We start from the raw sequence: 15,941 nt of genomic DNA on the forward strand, positions 1-15,941 counted from the left end.
GATGTGCGATTAACCTGAAACTTGGTCCAAAAAATTCCTGCATGAAAAATCATCTCGCACAATGTAAAGCACATTTTACAACATCATAAAACGTGCACACATTCTCTCCACATGCAAAACATTTTGTGATGACACTTCCAGGGCTCCGTAAAAATGCCTGTTTTTACATATAAAAAAATGGAATATTTTACAAAAGCACATTTAAACACCAACACACGACAGACGTCACATTAACGTGTTGGTTTACATAATGAATGACTGAACCATTCAGTGTTTAGCAGAGGCACTTTTACCCAGAATCCTTTGCGATCTGTTTGTTTGTTACAAAACCTCAGAATTAGTGCATTATTTAACATTAAAAGATATATGCTATATTTTAACTTTGTACAAATGACAGAATTGATATTAATGGAGTTATTCTATCGGTATTAATGTTATTTATAAATCAAAACCATAAGTCAGTATGACTTTATTTTTCAAGACCTCCGCCTGACTGGAGTGTTGTAATTTATTCAGTACTAGCTTCATGGCTGCTCTCAAGGTGCCTCTGTGCTGGGAGTGCTGTAGCAAACAAGGGCTTCCAGAAGGGGCAGAATGTTCAAAGGTAAAAGTGTGGTCTCATTGTTTGGGTCTGTTGTTACTTTTAATATTAGTAGAAGCTATAGTGGCATTAAAACTTAAATTTGTTCTGCTAGTAGTTGCAAATGTGCAAAAGACAATATTGAAATTTATCGGTTATCTGTAACTTCCGATACATTTTTGGGTGGTTCATCGGTTTATCTTTATCAAAGATAAATTTTCAGTTATCTGATTATCTGTTATCGAAGTAATTTTTTTTGGTTATCTGTGCCCACCACTGTCTATTACTCTGATTTGATCAACAGAAACAAGCATAACTTCGACACGGTGGCAACACTTATTCATGGACAACCACCTGTAAGTTGCTCTCCTTTTACAGCACAAGATTTCTTGGATTGCTTCGAGAAGAAAATAGATGACATTAGGTTAAACATATCTCAGTATGCCTTAACCCAGCCACTACACCCTGCTATTAAGGTGGATGCCATCACTGAGGTATTACCTAGATTTACAGAATTTGATAGTATCTCACTAGGCATGCTGATGAAACTCGGAACGTCTACAAAAAGCACAACCTGCTTATTTGATCCCATACCAACAAAACTGTTAAAGGACCTGTGGCCCATTCTTGCGCTAACTGTGCTGGAAATGATTAATCTCTCAATAACCACTGGATCTGCTCCTAAATGTTTCAAATCTGCAGTGATTAAACCATTACTTAAGAAATCTATTTTTGACCCTAGTGTATTGAAATATTGTAGGGCGATATCAAATTTGTCATTTTGCTCTAAAATTCTGGAAAAGGTGGTTTCACTGCAGCTCATGGACCACATTGAATTCTTGAAGCACTAAATGAAGCAAAACTTCCTCAAAAATGCCTCAGGGAGTTTTTCCTTACCACTGTTGCCTATATGCAGTGGTGGTTCTACACTGAATTACTCCTTAGGCAAGACCCCCTCCGAGCACCCCCCCCCCCCCCAACAAAAGCACAAAATCTTGCAAAAACAGACTATTATTATTTTTTTTAAATATATATTTTAGGAGTTCCCCTGAAATTGAAATTAACATCAAAAGACCGCAGGCTACAATATAGCTCTTACACAAAACATTTTCATTCGGATGGTATTTGGCCTCTAGTGTGACGGGGATATTAGATTTGCATCCTCTGACATTTCTGACATATGAAGACAGATACCTGTTGTAGATGTGAGTGATTCTGTAGTGGCGACTTTCCTTCTGGCCCATTTCAATTTCAGGGGCACTCCTAAAATATAAAAATAATAATATTAATAATAAAATAATTTTTAAAAGTCTGTTTTTGCTAATTTTGTGCTTTTTTGGGGGGAGGGGGGCGTGCTCGGAGGGGATCTTGCCTGGGGAGTAACTCAGTGTAGAACCGCCACTGCATATAGGCAACAGCGGTAAGGAAAAACTCTCTGAGGCATTTTTAAGGATGTTTTGCTTCATTTAGTGCTTCAAGAATTGAAAACATTAAATGGTAAATGGACTGCATTTATATAGTGCTTTTCTATCTGCATCAGAAGCTCAAAGTGCTTTACATTTATGCCTCACATTCACCCATTCACACAGACACATTCACACACAGATGCCAGGGTACCGCCATGCAAGGTACTCATTACACACTGGGAGCATCTAGAAGGTTCATGATTTTCCAGTCTGGCTGGGGTTTGAACAGAGGATCCTTTGGTCTGAAGCCCAATGCTTAACCACTAGACCATCACCTCCCCTAATACTCATAATTTTAATCATTATTTTCAGAAACATTCATTTCATTTGGAGTTTAAACATTTTGAAATTGTGAAGCTTTGTGGCATACAGCTTTCATTTTAGGTTCCATACATTTCAAAAGAGTAAATTAGTTTCTAAAATTTGCTTTTATTACCTGTTTTGAAACACTGAATCATTTCCCAAGTAGTTTTGTTTCTTGTTTAGAACATTTTGAAACATTGTCACATCAACATCGAGTAACCTCAACATAACAACAAAAAATTTGAAACAAGTACTACACATCATGTCAAATTAACTCTGGATTGAGACAGAGGAGACTTAAAGAGGACTAAGCAGTGGTCTGTGCTTTAATGTTCCATATGTGGCATGAAAGAAATCCAGTACAATAACAAAGCACAGAGTCCGTTCAATCTGAAGATCAGGTCTCAAGGCAGCGGGAACTTATTGCTGGAATATTATGCTAATGGGACTTTAATGACACTTAGAGTTATTTCAGTTCTATTTAACTTCAAATTATTCACTGCTGATGTGGCCCAATTATCCTCAGAGTTTGACTTGTATTTCTGATAATAATCATGTCTGTACATTTGAGTGCATTTTAAGGGACCATGAAATGATATTGCAGTTGATTTTGCGTAACCATGGCTGTGTACTAAATTCCACCGCATGATTCCCCTTTGTTAATGCTTCTCTTTCACAGACAGAGAACAATTTGAGGGAAGTGTGGAATAAGACTGGGCACCAAGGGTATGAATGGAACCAAGCTGAGGTCCCTCTGAGGAAGCTCAGGAACTTTGAAGTGATCTTTGAGGGGATCCGTTCCATGGACGTGAGTGGGGGAGCCGCTTTGGATGACCTGGAGTTCATCAACTGTGCTCCAAGTAGGTGATATGAGAAGCATCACCAGCAGTAGTACAAATACTATGTAGTGATGTAAGTTAGGCAATATCCTTAAAGGTTTTGGCTAGTTCGGCCAACAATATTTTTTATTATTTTTTTTTAATTAAAAAAATATTGTATATTGTAATATAGTAAAACCTGAAGGATTGCAAATACATGAGTTCAGCAAATACTCAGATTCATGAAGCTACAAGCTAATAATTACTCAAAAGATCTCCTATTTATCACAATGGATTGTGTAGATAAGCTAAATAATAGCTCGACTGATGGTAACTGATACATTGCACATTTGTCTACTGTCCTTAGGATTAATTTAAACAGTTTTGTCAACAGAAATAAGTGGGCTAGAATTTGGCAAAAAGTAGTAACAGGTGCTATCATCTACAAGTGCTGTTAATAATATGTAAGTGTTGAGTAGACAGAAAAAAAATGTTGAGTTTCTTGAAAACCCATTCAGTCAAAATGGTGCACAAACTGGAAACTTTTTCCAAGCCAGAAACCTCACCTCCTGGCAAAGTATTTACAGCTCTCAGCAACCCACTGCAGATAGTGTGTGAGAAATGCTCCCTGAAGGGCCTTTTAATCTCATTCATTAGATTTTTAAAAGAATTATGCTGGTGAAAGTGTTTGTAAGGACACAGTGAGCTATGGCTCATGATTAGAATGGTTGCAAATCCAAGAAATACTTTTAACAATTAAGCACACCCCAAATTAGAAAAAGTTGGAACAGTATGAAAAATGAAAAAAGATGTGATTCTTACATTTATTTGGACTTCTGTTTCGTTGCAGATATTATGAACCCATGATACATCATGTTTTGTGTGGTCAACTTCATTTAATTTGTTAAAATACGTCTCTTCCTGCATTTAAGGCCTGCAATGCATTCCAAAAAAAAAAGTTGGGACGAAGGCAATTTAGGGCTAGCAATGAGGTTAAAAAACAAATAATGTTATTTCAAACAGGTGATGTCAACAGGTGATTGTAATCTTGATTTGGTACAAAAGCAGTGTCGACAAAAGGCGAGTCTTTGAGGAGCAAAAACTCAGGCAGATGATCTCCAGTTTGTCAACCAATGTGTGAGAAAATTATTGAAATGTTTAAAAACAATGTTCCTCAAAGAAAGATGGGAAGGGATTTGCATATTTCTCCTTCTACAGGGCAGAGTATCATTAAACAATTCAAGAAATCTGAGGGAATTTCAGTGCATAAAGGGCAAGGCTCAAGCCTAAGTTGAATACCTGTGATCTCAGACAGCACTGCATCAAGAACTGTTATTCATCAACATCTGATATAGCCACATGGACAAGGGGTTACTTTGGGAAACCTTTGCCAAGCATCACAATACAGAGTTACATTCAGAATTGTGACTTAAAACTTTGCTGTACAAAAAATAAACTTTATGTTATCCTTCTCCAGAAGGGTACACTTCTCTAGGCTCAGAGACATTTGTCTATCGCAGAATGGAAATGTGTATTGTGATCAGTATTCCCAGTCATTTTTGGAAGAAGTGGATGTGTAGTCCAGATCAAAGACAGAAAGGACCATCTCAACTGTTATCAGAAACAAGTCCAAAAGCCAGGGTCTGTTATGGTATAGGGTTGTGTCAGTGCACCTGGAAAAGGTAATTTATGCTTCTATGACAGCAGCATTAATGCAGAAAAGTATGTTGAGCCACATATGCTGCCTTCAAGATAACATTTCCAGGCAAATCCATGCATTTTTTCCACACTAAGATCGTGCAACATCACATTATGCACACATCACAAAGGCATGGCTGCAGAAATATGAGAAAGGGTACTGGACTTGCCTGCCTGCAGTCCTGATCTATCCCTAATAGAGAATATGTGGAGAATTTTGAAACAAGAAATGCAAAAATGTCCATACTGGTGCACACCTTAAGACGTGTTTGCAACAAAGAATGGAACAAGACACTTCATCACTTGACAAGGAATGGTATATTGTTGCGGGGTGTCAGTTTCGCATCCAAACAGCTGGTTTAAAGATCATTGTGGAGAGTTTCATGTTCGTGTTCACAATGACAATAATAACGGGATAAAAACAGTATCCGGTACAGAGAGCAAACACTGCACATATCTGGATCAGAAATCTGACACTCTCTCAAAATTCTTAGAAGGGGTGAAGCGTGTTGTCTCCTCTGTGTACGGAGTGCACTGAAAGAACCAAGCAGCTCGCACAATGCTCGTGCACATCCGCATGCTGGTTAAGTCCTGAAGGTCTTGAAAATAACATTCTCAACTTTTTCAAATCCAAGAAATACAAACCCAATTCCAATGATGTTGGGATGTTGTGTAAAATGTAAATAAAACAGAATACAATGATTTGCAAATCCTCTTCAACTGATATTCAGTTGAATACACCACAAAGACAAGATATTTAATGTTGAAACTTATAAAATTTGTTGTTTTTGTGCAAATATTTGCTCATTTTGAAATGGATGCCTGCAACACATTTCAAAAAAGCTGGGACTGGGGTAACAAAAGACTGGGAAAGTTGATGAATGCTTAAAGAACACCTGTTTTGGAACATTCCACAGGTAAACAGGTTAATTGGAAACAGGTGAGTGTCATGATTTGGTGCAAAAGGAGCATCCCCAAAAGGCTCAGCCATTCACAAGCAAAGATGGGGCGAGGATCACCACTTTGTGAACAACTGCATGAAAAGAAGGCCTGCCTGCAGTCCAGACCTGTCGCCCACTGAAAATGTGTGGCACATTATGCAAGAATGGGAAAGAATTCCACCTCCAAAGATTCAACAATTAGTGTCCTCAGTTCCCAAACGCTTACTGAGTATTGTGAGAAGGAAAGGTAATGTAACACAGTGGTAAACATACCACTGTCCCAGCTTTTTTGAAACATGTTGCAGCCATCCATTTCAACGTGAGCAAATATTTGCACAAAAACAATAAAGTTTATCAGTTTGAATATTAAATGTCTTCTTTTTGTGGTGTATTCAGTTGAATATAGGTTGAAGAGGATTTGCAAATCATTGTATTCTGTTTTTATTGACATTTTACATGACGTCCCAACTTCATTGGAATTGGAGTTGTATCATAAACATACTTTTATAGCTCCTCATAAGAAGAAATGAACATGCAACTGTTTTACCAAGCTATTACAATGTAAACATTACAAATAATTACCTTTATAGGTGGTTCCAAATGCTTTCTCCACCTCATTAAGTGCATAAGAGAGTGAGAGAGAAACGCTGCAGATGAAACGTCCTCTGTGATTCTGGAAGCAATTAGAGGCAACAGCCAACTCTGAGAGAAAATGATTAACCAGCTACGAAAAAATTATTTTATATATGCAGCGTCCAGCGCACAAAGCGCAACGACTAGTGCGTACAAGTGCGCGTATCAAAGTCGTGCAAGTGCAGCTTTACAATCACGAGTACTTTGATGCTGTAGTGGTTAATGGCACGTTAATTAAAATACGACATGTCCTTTAAACTCTGTATTGTTTGTCTGAGGAGATGTAGGCAAATCAGAAAATCCCTGTAGTCAAATCCACCTCCTAAATCCACCCCATCCACCCCCCCCCCCCCCCCCACACACACACACACACACACACACACTTAAGTCATCTTAGTTTAAATATTCTGTATATTAGGGCCATTGTAGGAATAAAAACAGGAGGGAATATTTCAAGTTTGATGGTAACATAGAGCCCCTTTCCTGAATTCCTGAGAGAAACTGACTAAATAAAGATAACAGTTAGAGTTCACTAAAACATGCACCAAATTTGTGGAATTTGTAGGCAAGGGTCTTTAATTTAGGCCATATTCTGTGTAGTAGATTAAATGACAAACATCTCTCTCTGTCATAAGCACTGTTCTTGTCCCTGTATTCATTTCCAGAGGTGTTTTAAGCTCTTTCATGTGAGAGATTGGGGTGTGAAAACTGCAAAGTGTACACTGACAGAGAGCAAGTCTTTCTTAAGGAGAGGGTTTAATTTCTGAGTGATGACAGTAGCTGTCAGATGCTGCTTGATGTTTATGTCTAAGACACATGTTTCACATTAAATCAGGACCTGGCATCAGGCTGTACACCATGTGGGATGTTTCCTGCCTCTGCCAAATCCCTGTCAAACACGAACATTAACACCCGCACACAGAGAGACATAAATACTGACCTCCAGACAAGTGGACACATAGATTAAAACAGACTCAGAGACTTTCCCGCAAGCACTGACAATCTGTCTGTCCAAAACCAAAGGACACCCACACACTTCCATCAAGTTTAAACACATAGTGAAATGTACGTCGCCACTCGCCATTATGGTGTTACTCATGCTGTTCTGTTAAATGTAAAATCTTGGCAGCTTTCAGCAGCAGACCTTTAATGAATGAAAATAATTACATTGTGTCTGTCTGTATTTGTGTGTATATACAGTATGCACACACACACACACACCTACACACACTGCATATATAGAGTTATAGTTACAGCTAATTTTCAACTCCTGTCCCTAGTTGTACATTAAATCGAATACAACATGCAAAATTACAATCCTATAAAAACAAAATATACTGTACAGGTACCCTATATGATAAGAAGCACAACCTGGCCTACAGAATTCCATTCAAAATCATCACAACTCTAAATAAAATAGAAGAAACATACAGTCACACACAAACACTTTATATAAGTGAAAGCGGGAGAGACAATTTTTTTAACACACCTGCTGATAAAGTCTGTGCCAGTGAAAGATGATCCCTTGTGCATTGCCTGACATGGTGATGTATTTATCTACTTTTTTGCATATGATGCAGAAGGCAGGCAGAACAGGACCAGAGGAAACCACAGGTAGACCCGTCCTGGACCGTAGTTTCTTTCTGAGTTTCACTTGTTGATCCTGAGGTGCTGGCCAGACTCACCCACCTGTGTTTCTTAAACATCTGGATGCTCTCCTTTATGTTTCTCCGTTGAATCCAAGAGCTTTTTATCAATGAATCGTCTGTGGCATGTTGCATGAAGCCCAGCATCTTCTGGAATATTGTCAGAGTCAATAGTGATACATGGTTTATGTTTCACCACTCAAACAAACCATCATTCAATGCAGTTTCTGAACGTTTCCCATCATTTGACTGAAAAATCCTGTATTTCTTCTTTTTTAACAGACATCAGGTGCATATAGCATATTTTTGAACGCTTTTTAAATGTTTTCACCATGTTTTCCTCCTCTATGCATCCTGGTCGCTGCCATTCTTGGATGTTTTGCACTCTTATTGGAGCAGCAGGTTACACGTGACTCAAACCGCGGTACGCATGACAATATTATTCCGCGAGTAAAGTAAGTAGTACAGACTTCAAACACTGATTTTATAAAAACTGCAGGATTACAAATGGAGAACTTTTTCGCTCTCGCTCAGGAGTAATATATCTTTGTAAGTGTGCAAACGCATTGAAGTGCCCCATATGTTGGAACAGGATGAAACGAAATGGCTTTCACCTTACGGCCTATTTGCTTTTCTTTCAGTCCATGATTATTTTTGTGTTCAGTTTCATGTTCCATTTATAAGTTATTGCACATCGCTATGTGCAGCCTGTACTACATACATGGCAAACCCGCTTTTTTAAAGGGCTCTCACAATATCACAAAGTCTCTGTTAGAGTTTAGACCTGCTTTTAGGTGGTCTGAAGTACAAACATATTCTTGTGAAGGACAATACTAATGCAACAGCTTTGCACCAGACCCACAACTGTGTCAAGTGTAAAATAGGTGCCATCAAGTCTGATGCAGTCTTATAACCTACTTTGATTAGAAAGCTGCAAAGCCCAAATGAAATTACAGATTAATTTAGTTGATACCTGTCTCAGGTGCTGAGGTGCCACCCAGCTGTCCTGCCATCACAGACTTTGTGTGTCACTGCGGCCAGTGCATTGAGTCCCACCTGGTGTGTGACAACAAGGCTGACTGTGCAGATGGATCTGATGAGATGGACTGTGGTGAGTACAAATGGAAACTTGGAACTGCATCTATTTTGCACAGATTTCAGCCCTCACTTCTCACTCCATAAAATAACATAGTCTTTATTGTCCTGAAGAAAATATGCCTTGGACACAGACAGTATTCGCTGTTAACATACATTTCGCACCACACTTACTGTCATTCAGTCATCATATAACATATGCCATTAATAATTCCTATCATAATGCCTAATTCCTTTTATTTCCTTCCCTCTGTCTCTCTTGTAGGACACACTACTGGCCAACCAGGTGCCTGTAATTTCAACGTGGAGGAACACCAATGGGAAAACACATGCCAGCTTTCTCAGGACACTGATGATGACTTTGATTGGAAGATTGGCCACCGGAGTCCAACACCTGGATATGGACCAGACAATGACCACAGTCCTGGTTAGTTTCAGGTTTTATCATCATGTCTACACACAGTTGAGAATTTGTCGGCCAGGCCCTGGTTTTATCCATTACTCACATGATGTGTTTACTTCAGTGTTTTGTCACAAAAGATTAATAATGTCAAAATAAAATGTCAGGAAATTAAACAAACAGCTTCTATGTTCTCCTTGCTTGTCAGCTCGCAGTCACCTCAGTGCAGCCTCTTTGAAATTAAGACTTGGCAGCTTGTAAATAGGAGATTCGACAGGCATTTGAAGACAGGGTTGAGAACACATCATCGTCAGGCTGACGCAAACTGAGCTAAACAACAAATACACTGTTATTTAGGTTTGTGTACTCTGATGTTACAGCATCAAAACAGCTTTGTGCTGCAGATTAATTGAATATAATCCTGGCCTGTAAATCAGTGTCATTGGTGCGAGCGTTAGAACTCCACAAAGCAATATGAACCTTCTCTTACATTGTTGTATATTTCATATATGCTATTCTTACTTGTCTATAAGCCCATACCCAATTTTCACCTTATCAGTAGCACCTAAATTGACAAAACAATATTCACAATCTAGCCTCGGTATACCAACACTTACACAAAAAATGTAGAACTATCTAAGAGTGGCAGCTGCACTTTATTTATATAGCACCAAATCACAACAAGGTTGCCTCAAGGTGCTTCACACAAGTAAGGTCTAACCTTACCAACCCCCAGAGCAACAGTGGTAAGTATAAACTCCCTCTGAGGAAAAAACCATAAGCAGACCAGACTCAAAGGGGTGACCCTTTGCTTGGGCCATGCTACAGACACAAATTACAAAACAATTTACAAAATGAACATACAGGAAATGTTGGCAGTGCACAGGACGGTTTCCGGAACAGATACCACACCCATCTCTGGATGGAGCCGCACCTCAAACAAAGAGAAAAGTAAAAAAGCAGAATCAAGCATCAGAAAGACAAATACAGTGTAATTTGTCACCATTAAGTAACAAGACAAACAGAAGAAATACTAAGGTGATCGCCGGCCACTAGCCCTAACGCTGCATTTACATATAACGATGGCAAGTCACGAATGTCACGAAGTGTACATTCTTGGCCACTGATCACATCAGGTGTCCTCAGGAACTGCTGCAACTTGTTACCACTCGTTACGATTAATGGCACGTGTTGCTGGAGAATTACCAGGAACCATTACACATGGTCAAGAACACACAGCATATTCATCCAACCGTCAGCTGCTCAACAATTTGCTCCAGTTTGCTCCTTAAAATCCACAGCAGAAGAACTTTGTGACTGCATGCTTAATTGGGCTCTATGCCGTGGAGTGGCGCATAGAGGATGAGGAGACTGAGACAGCCAGATGTGTGGCTCCACGTGGCTCTTGTCTCGCTCGTTTTGCCAAACATCAGGCACAGCAGCAGGTGGAACACCTGCAGGAGTGCACTGAGGAGCATTGGAACAAAACTTAGCCGACTTGGTGTCACTGTCCTTCTTTAGCATACTGCGGCAATGAAACTGAATGTGGTGCAGCAAGGTTTAATTGTACGCATGTCAGAGAAGAACACTGTCATGCTCTGTTAAGGATCACCACTAATCAAGACGGATCAACACTCTCAGTTGCGACCTCCACGACATGAGGCAAAATGAGAGTGGTGTGTGACATTCGTGGGAGTTTTTTTACAGCCAAAATCATGCTCCACGAAAATCACGAATATCACGCACCAACACGCACTATTAAGAAACCTATTCAGATGCATTAAGTCACATTAAGAATGTCAGGAATGTGCCAAGAATGATGCAAATATGACATTCATAACGCGTCTTGCCTATTTGTAAACACACCATAAGCTTCACTAAAAGACCCAGAATTTAGATAAGTTGAGGCCACGGCATGCTCTGTTTCCTAATAAAATTAATTAAGAGTAAAAAGTATAGAAACATACTATGCCAGTATGCTAGCCATATGAAAGGGAAAATAAGTGTGTCTTAAGTCTGGACAAAGGGTCAATGAAGGGGACAGAATTTAAACATTCTCTAATCATATGAAAAATGAGAATGCATTATTTTTGTGATCATAAGGATTACATAAATACAGTGAGGAAAATAAGTATTTGAACACCCTGTGATTTTGCAAGTTCTCCCACTTAGAAATCATGGAGGGGTCTGAAATTTTAATCTTAGGTGCATGTCCACTGTGAGAGATGTAATCTAAAAAAAAAAATCCGGAAATCACAATGTATGATTGTTTAATAATTTATTTGTATGTTACTGCTGCAAATAAGTATTTGATCACCTACCAACCAGCAAGAATTCTGGCTCACACAGACCTGTTCATTTTTCTTTAAGAAGCCCTCTTATTCTGCACTCTTTACCTGTATTAATTGCACCTGTTTGAACTTGTTAACTGTATAAAAGACACCTGTTCACACACTCGATCAATCACACTCCAACCTGGGGCTCCGTAAGCAGCATTTCAAGGTCCTGGAGTGGCCTGGCCAGTCTCCAGACCTGAACTCAATAGAAAATCTTTGGAGGGAGCTGAAACTCTAAACCTGAAAGATTTAGAGAAGATCTGTATGGAGGAGTGGACCAAAATCCCTGCTGCAGTGTGTGAAAACTTGGTCAAGAACTACAGGAAACATTTGACCTCTGTAATTGCAAACAAAGGCTACTGTACCAAATATTAACATTGATTTTCACAGGTGTTCAAATACTTATTTGCAGCAGTAACATACAAATAAATTATTTTAAAAAAATCATACATTATGATTTCTGGATTTTCTGGATTTTTTTTTTTTTTTTTATTATGTCTCTCACAGTGGACATGCACCTAAGATGAAAATTTCAGACCCCTCCATGATTTCTAAGTGGGAGAACTTGCAAAATCACAGGGTGTTCAAATACTTATTTTCCTCACTGTATATATTTTTGACTATCTATGGCCGTAATGTTATAGAGTTACAGTATATGGTGTAAAAACAACAAAATTGGTGACAAGGGCCAATTTCAGATAGGGGTCAAAAATTAAACTTGCACTTATTTTGGTAAAAGTGATGCAAATTATTGATTGAGCAAATAGGATTATAAATCTAAATTCTTTTGACTGTATCGAATGCTTGGTCTTCAGAGCTATGACATATGTTGCCACATAATGTGATAGCATAGCAGATTCATTTTTCAAATCCTGTCAGTGCTACCAAAAATTTGGATCACAATTTACCAAAATTGGAGTAACAATTTTTGACCCCTGAACAAAGTGAAATCAGCCTTTGTCACCATTTTTACCATTTTTATTTTCAGCCATAAATAGCCCAAAATATACCTTTGTTATTATTGTGACAAATGTGGTACAATTTTTAACATGATTGAAACATTTAAAAATTTTGACCCTTGTGTAATCCTTCAGTGATCCCAGCCATGCTATGACTGTCACTATGGGAAGGTTATATTTTTTTGTGAAGACGTGTGAGACTGAACGGTAAAGCCAAATCTCAATACTTTCCCTTCCCCCATCTCATTTCACCATTTCAAGAAGGGAAAGGGCAAAGTGGTAGGGCAATGGGAAGGTGATGGGATTGGGCCTTCATCTTCCTGGCCCTTGAATTACTTCATGCAGTGGGTGATATCAAGGTTGTGTTTTATATCTGCTGTTTTAATGTGTAACATGAATTCAGCATGTTGAACATACACTATATAACAAAAATGTCAAATGATTGAAAATTGGATCACCTCTCAATAACTGCATTATATCTAGGTTGACATGTACGTAGACTGTTTCCTCTTTGGAACATTCAAAAACAAATGCTTTAAGAACATGATATTGAATACACAGGCCCAAAAAGTGGGATGTCAGTTCAACACCTGGCTTGTTTTTCATCTGTAAACTGCCACTGAATTGACAAATCTTAGATTTAATCAAGTCTTACTTTGTGCCACTCCACCATGAAGCTGTACCTGGTGTTAGAGTTTGAATGTTCGACTTAAATTCCTTTTTCTTCAGTTGGCTGTTGGCAGGTCATTGACTCCATACCTACCTTTGACTGGATACTTGATTTTGCTAATCTGAGAGATGACACAGAATTCTGTGTTGTGTCAGACAAATTTGTTACCACAAGATCAATGATGTGAAATATCAATAACACCACAGATGAGCTACATGAGCACAAATTTCAAAATCAAATGTATTAATTTGTATAGGACCAATTCACCACAGGGTCACCCCAAGGCGCTTCACACAACACAAAAAAACAGAACAAAATGAATTAAAAGATTATCATGCACAATAAAAGAATAAAAACATAAAAAAAGGTAAAACAAATAAAAGAAAACATGCAATAACATAAAATGCTAATGATAAAATAAGGTAAAAAGATAAGTCTTCAGTGTGGACCTAAAAATCTCCACAGAGTCCGACTGCCATACCTGTGCAGGGAGATCATTCCACAGAACCGGGACATGATAAGAAAAGGTTCTGTGGCCTGCATACTTTTTATTCACCCTAGGAACACACAGCAGTCCTGCTCCCTACGAACGCAAGGCCCAACCCGGTACGTAGGGCTTAACCATGTCAGCCAGGTAGGGAGGTGCGAGTCCGTGAAAAATTTTATAGGCCAGTAACAGCACCTTAAAAGCCAATCTCAGAGAGACAGGAAGCCAATGAAGGGATGCCAAAACGCGTGTAATGTGGTCAAATTTTCTGCTTCGTGTAAGAAGTCTGACATCAGCATTTTGAACCAACTGAAGACCCCTAATGCTGGACTGTGGTAAACCAGAAAATAGCGCATTGCAATAGTCCAAACTGCAAGAGATAAATGCATATATCAGAGTCTCAGCATCAGCCATAGACAGGATGGGACAAATCTTCACTACATTCCACAAGAAAGCAGTCCTAGTAATGCCTCTAATGTGGAGGTCAAAGGACAACATAGAATCAAAAATTACCCCAAGGTTTCTCGCTTTGTCCATATGATGTATAACACACAAACCTAAGCTAAGCGCCAGCTGGTCAAATTGATGCTGACGTCTCACTGGACCAAGAACCATCATTTCAGTCTTTTCAGCATTTAAAAGTAAGATGTTACTAGACATCCAGCTTCTCACTGCTGCAAGGCAATCTTCTAAAAATTTTATGTGAATGTGATTGCCAGCAGTTATCAGCATGTACAATTGAGTATCATCAGCATAACAATGAAAGGCAATCCCAAAATGCCACATTATATGCCCAAGGGGTGCTACATAAAGGGAGAAAAGCAGGGGACCCAAAACGGATCCCTGTGGAACCCCAAATTTCATGTCACTAAGGTTAGAGGTAGTGTCATTATACAAAACAGTGTGAATGACCGGACAGGTATGACGGCAACCACGCAAGGGCACTTCCAGTAATCCCAAAATGATTCTCCAGCCTATCGAGTAAAATCTGATGATCCACAGTATCAAACGCAGCACTAAGATCTAACAGCACCAAAACTGTAGTGGTGTCCGAGTCCATTGCTCACAGAAGGTCATTCACCATTTTAGTGAGCGCTGTCTCTATGGAGTGATATTTTCTAAAAGCAGACTGCAAAGGCTCAAAAACATTATTTTCAGTAAGGTGGTCCACGAGCTGCTGTGAAACCACTTTTTCCAGAATTTTAGAACAAAATGATAGCTTTGATCTCGGCCTAAAACTTTTCAGTACACTAGGGTCAAGATTGGATTTCTTAAGTAATCACTGCAGATTTGAAACATTTAGGAACAGATCCAGAAGTTAGTGAGAGATGAACAATTTCTAGCACAGTCGGCCCAAGAGTGGGCCGCAGGTCCTTAAACATTTTTGGTGGTATGGGATCAAAAAAAAGGTTGTGCTTTTCAAGGGCACAATTTCGAACTAGAAATTGTGGGGGACAAAGTGCGACCCCGCAGGGCTGAAGCCCATAGGCCAGGGGTCTGGGGGCCGCTTTAGACCCCCAGAAGCCAACGGTTTCTAGATAAGCTCAGATGCATTCTGAGTATCCAGAACAGTAATTTTAATGTTTTGAGAAGACCATAAAGTGGACACCATTTGACTTATGCAATTTGAAACTGTGGATATAAGTACTTTATTCTGAGAATAGCCAGTATTGATTTTATTAACATCCTGGTGTAGATAAGGTATCACCACATATGTAGAACTCAAAAAGAATGATAGGTTGAGTTTTCATTAAAAAACAACTGCAATGTGGTAAAATGTATTCATAAATATGAAAGAACAGGCTCTTAATAATTATTAACTATCGCATACTGTATTTTTTTCTCAAGATTTGTTTTTGCATAAATTTGAAAAAACAACAGATCATAAGTTTAGGATAAATTACTTATC

The 15,941-nt window shown here is 38.8% G+C and overlaps 1 protein-coding gene across 1 annotated transcript in view; it reads left to right on the plus strand.

The window, feature by feature from the left end:
• malrd1 (MAM and LDL receptor class A domain containing 1) overlaps positions 1-15,941 on the plus strand; it is a 244,722-nt gene that overhangs the window by 166,931 nt on the left and 61,850 nt on the right. Inside the window, exons 21-23 of the mRNA XM_034170522.1 lie at positions 3,029-3,209; positions 9,068-9,196; positions 9,446-9,607. Of these exons, the coding sequence (XP_034026413.1) occupies positions 3,029-3,209; positions 9,068-9,196; positions 9,446-9,607 (472 nt within the window). The remainder of the gene's footprint in view (positions 1-3,028; positions 3,210-9,067; positions 9,197-9,445; positions 9,608-15,941) is intronic.

The sequence above is a fragment of the Thalassophryne amazonica genome, chromosome 1 (genome assembly GCF_902500255.1).
Source record: "Thalassophryne amazonica chromosome 1, fThaAma1.1, whole genome shotgun sequence".
In the NCBI taxonomy this organism is placed as follows: domain Eukaryota; kingdom Metazoa; phylum Chordata; class Actinopteri; order Batrachoidiformes; family Batrachoididae; genus Thalassophryne; species Thalassophryne amazonica.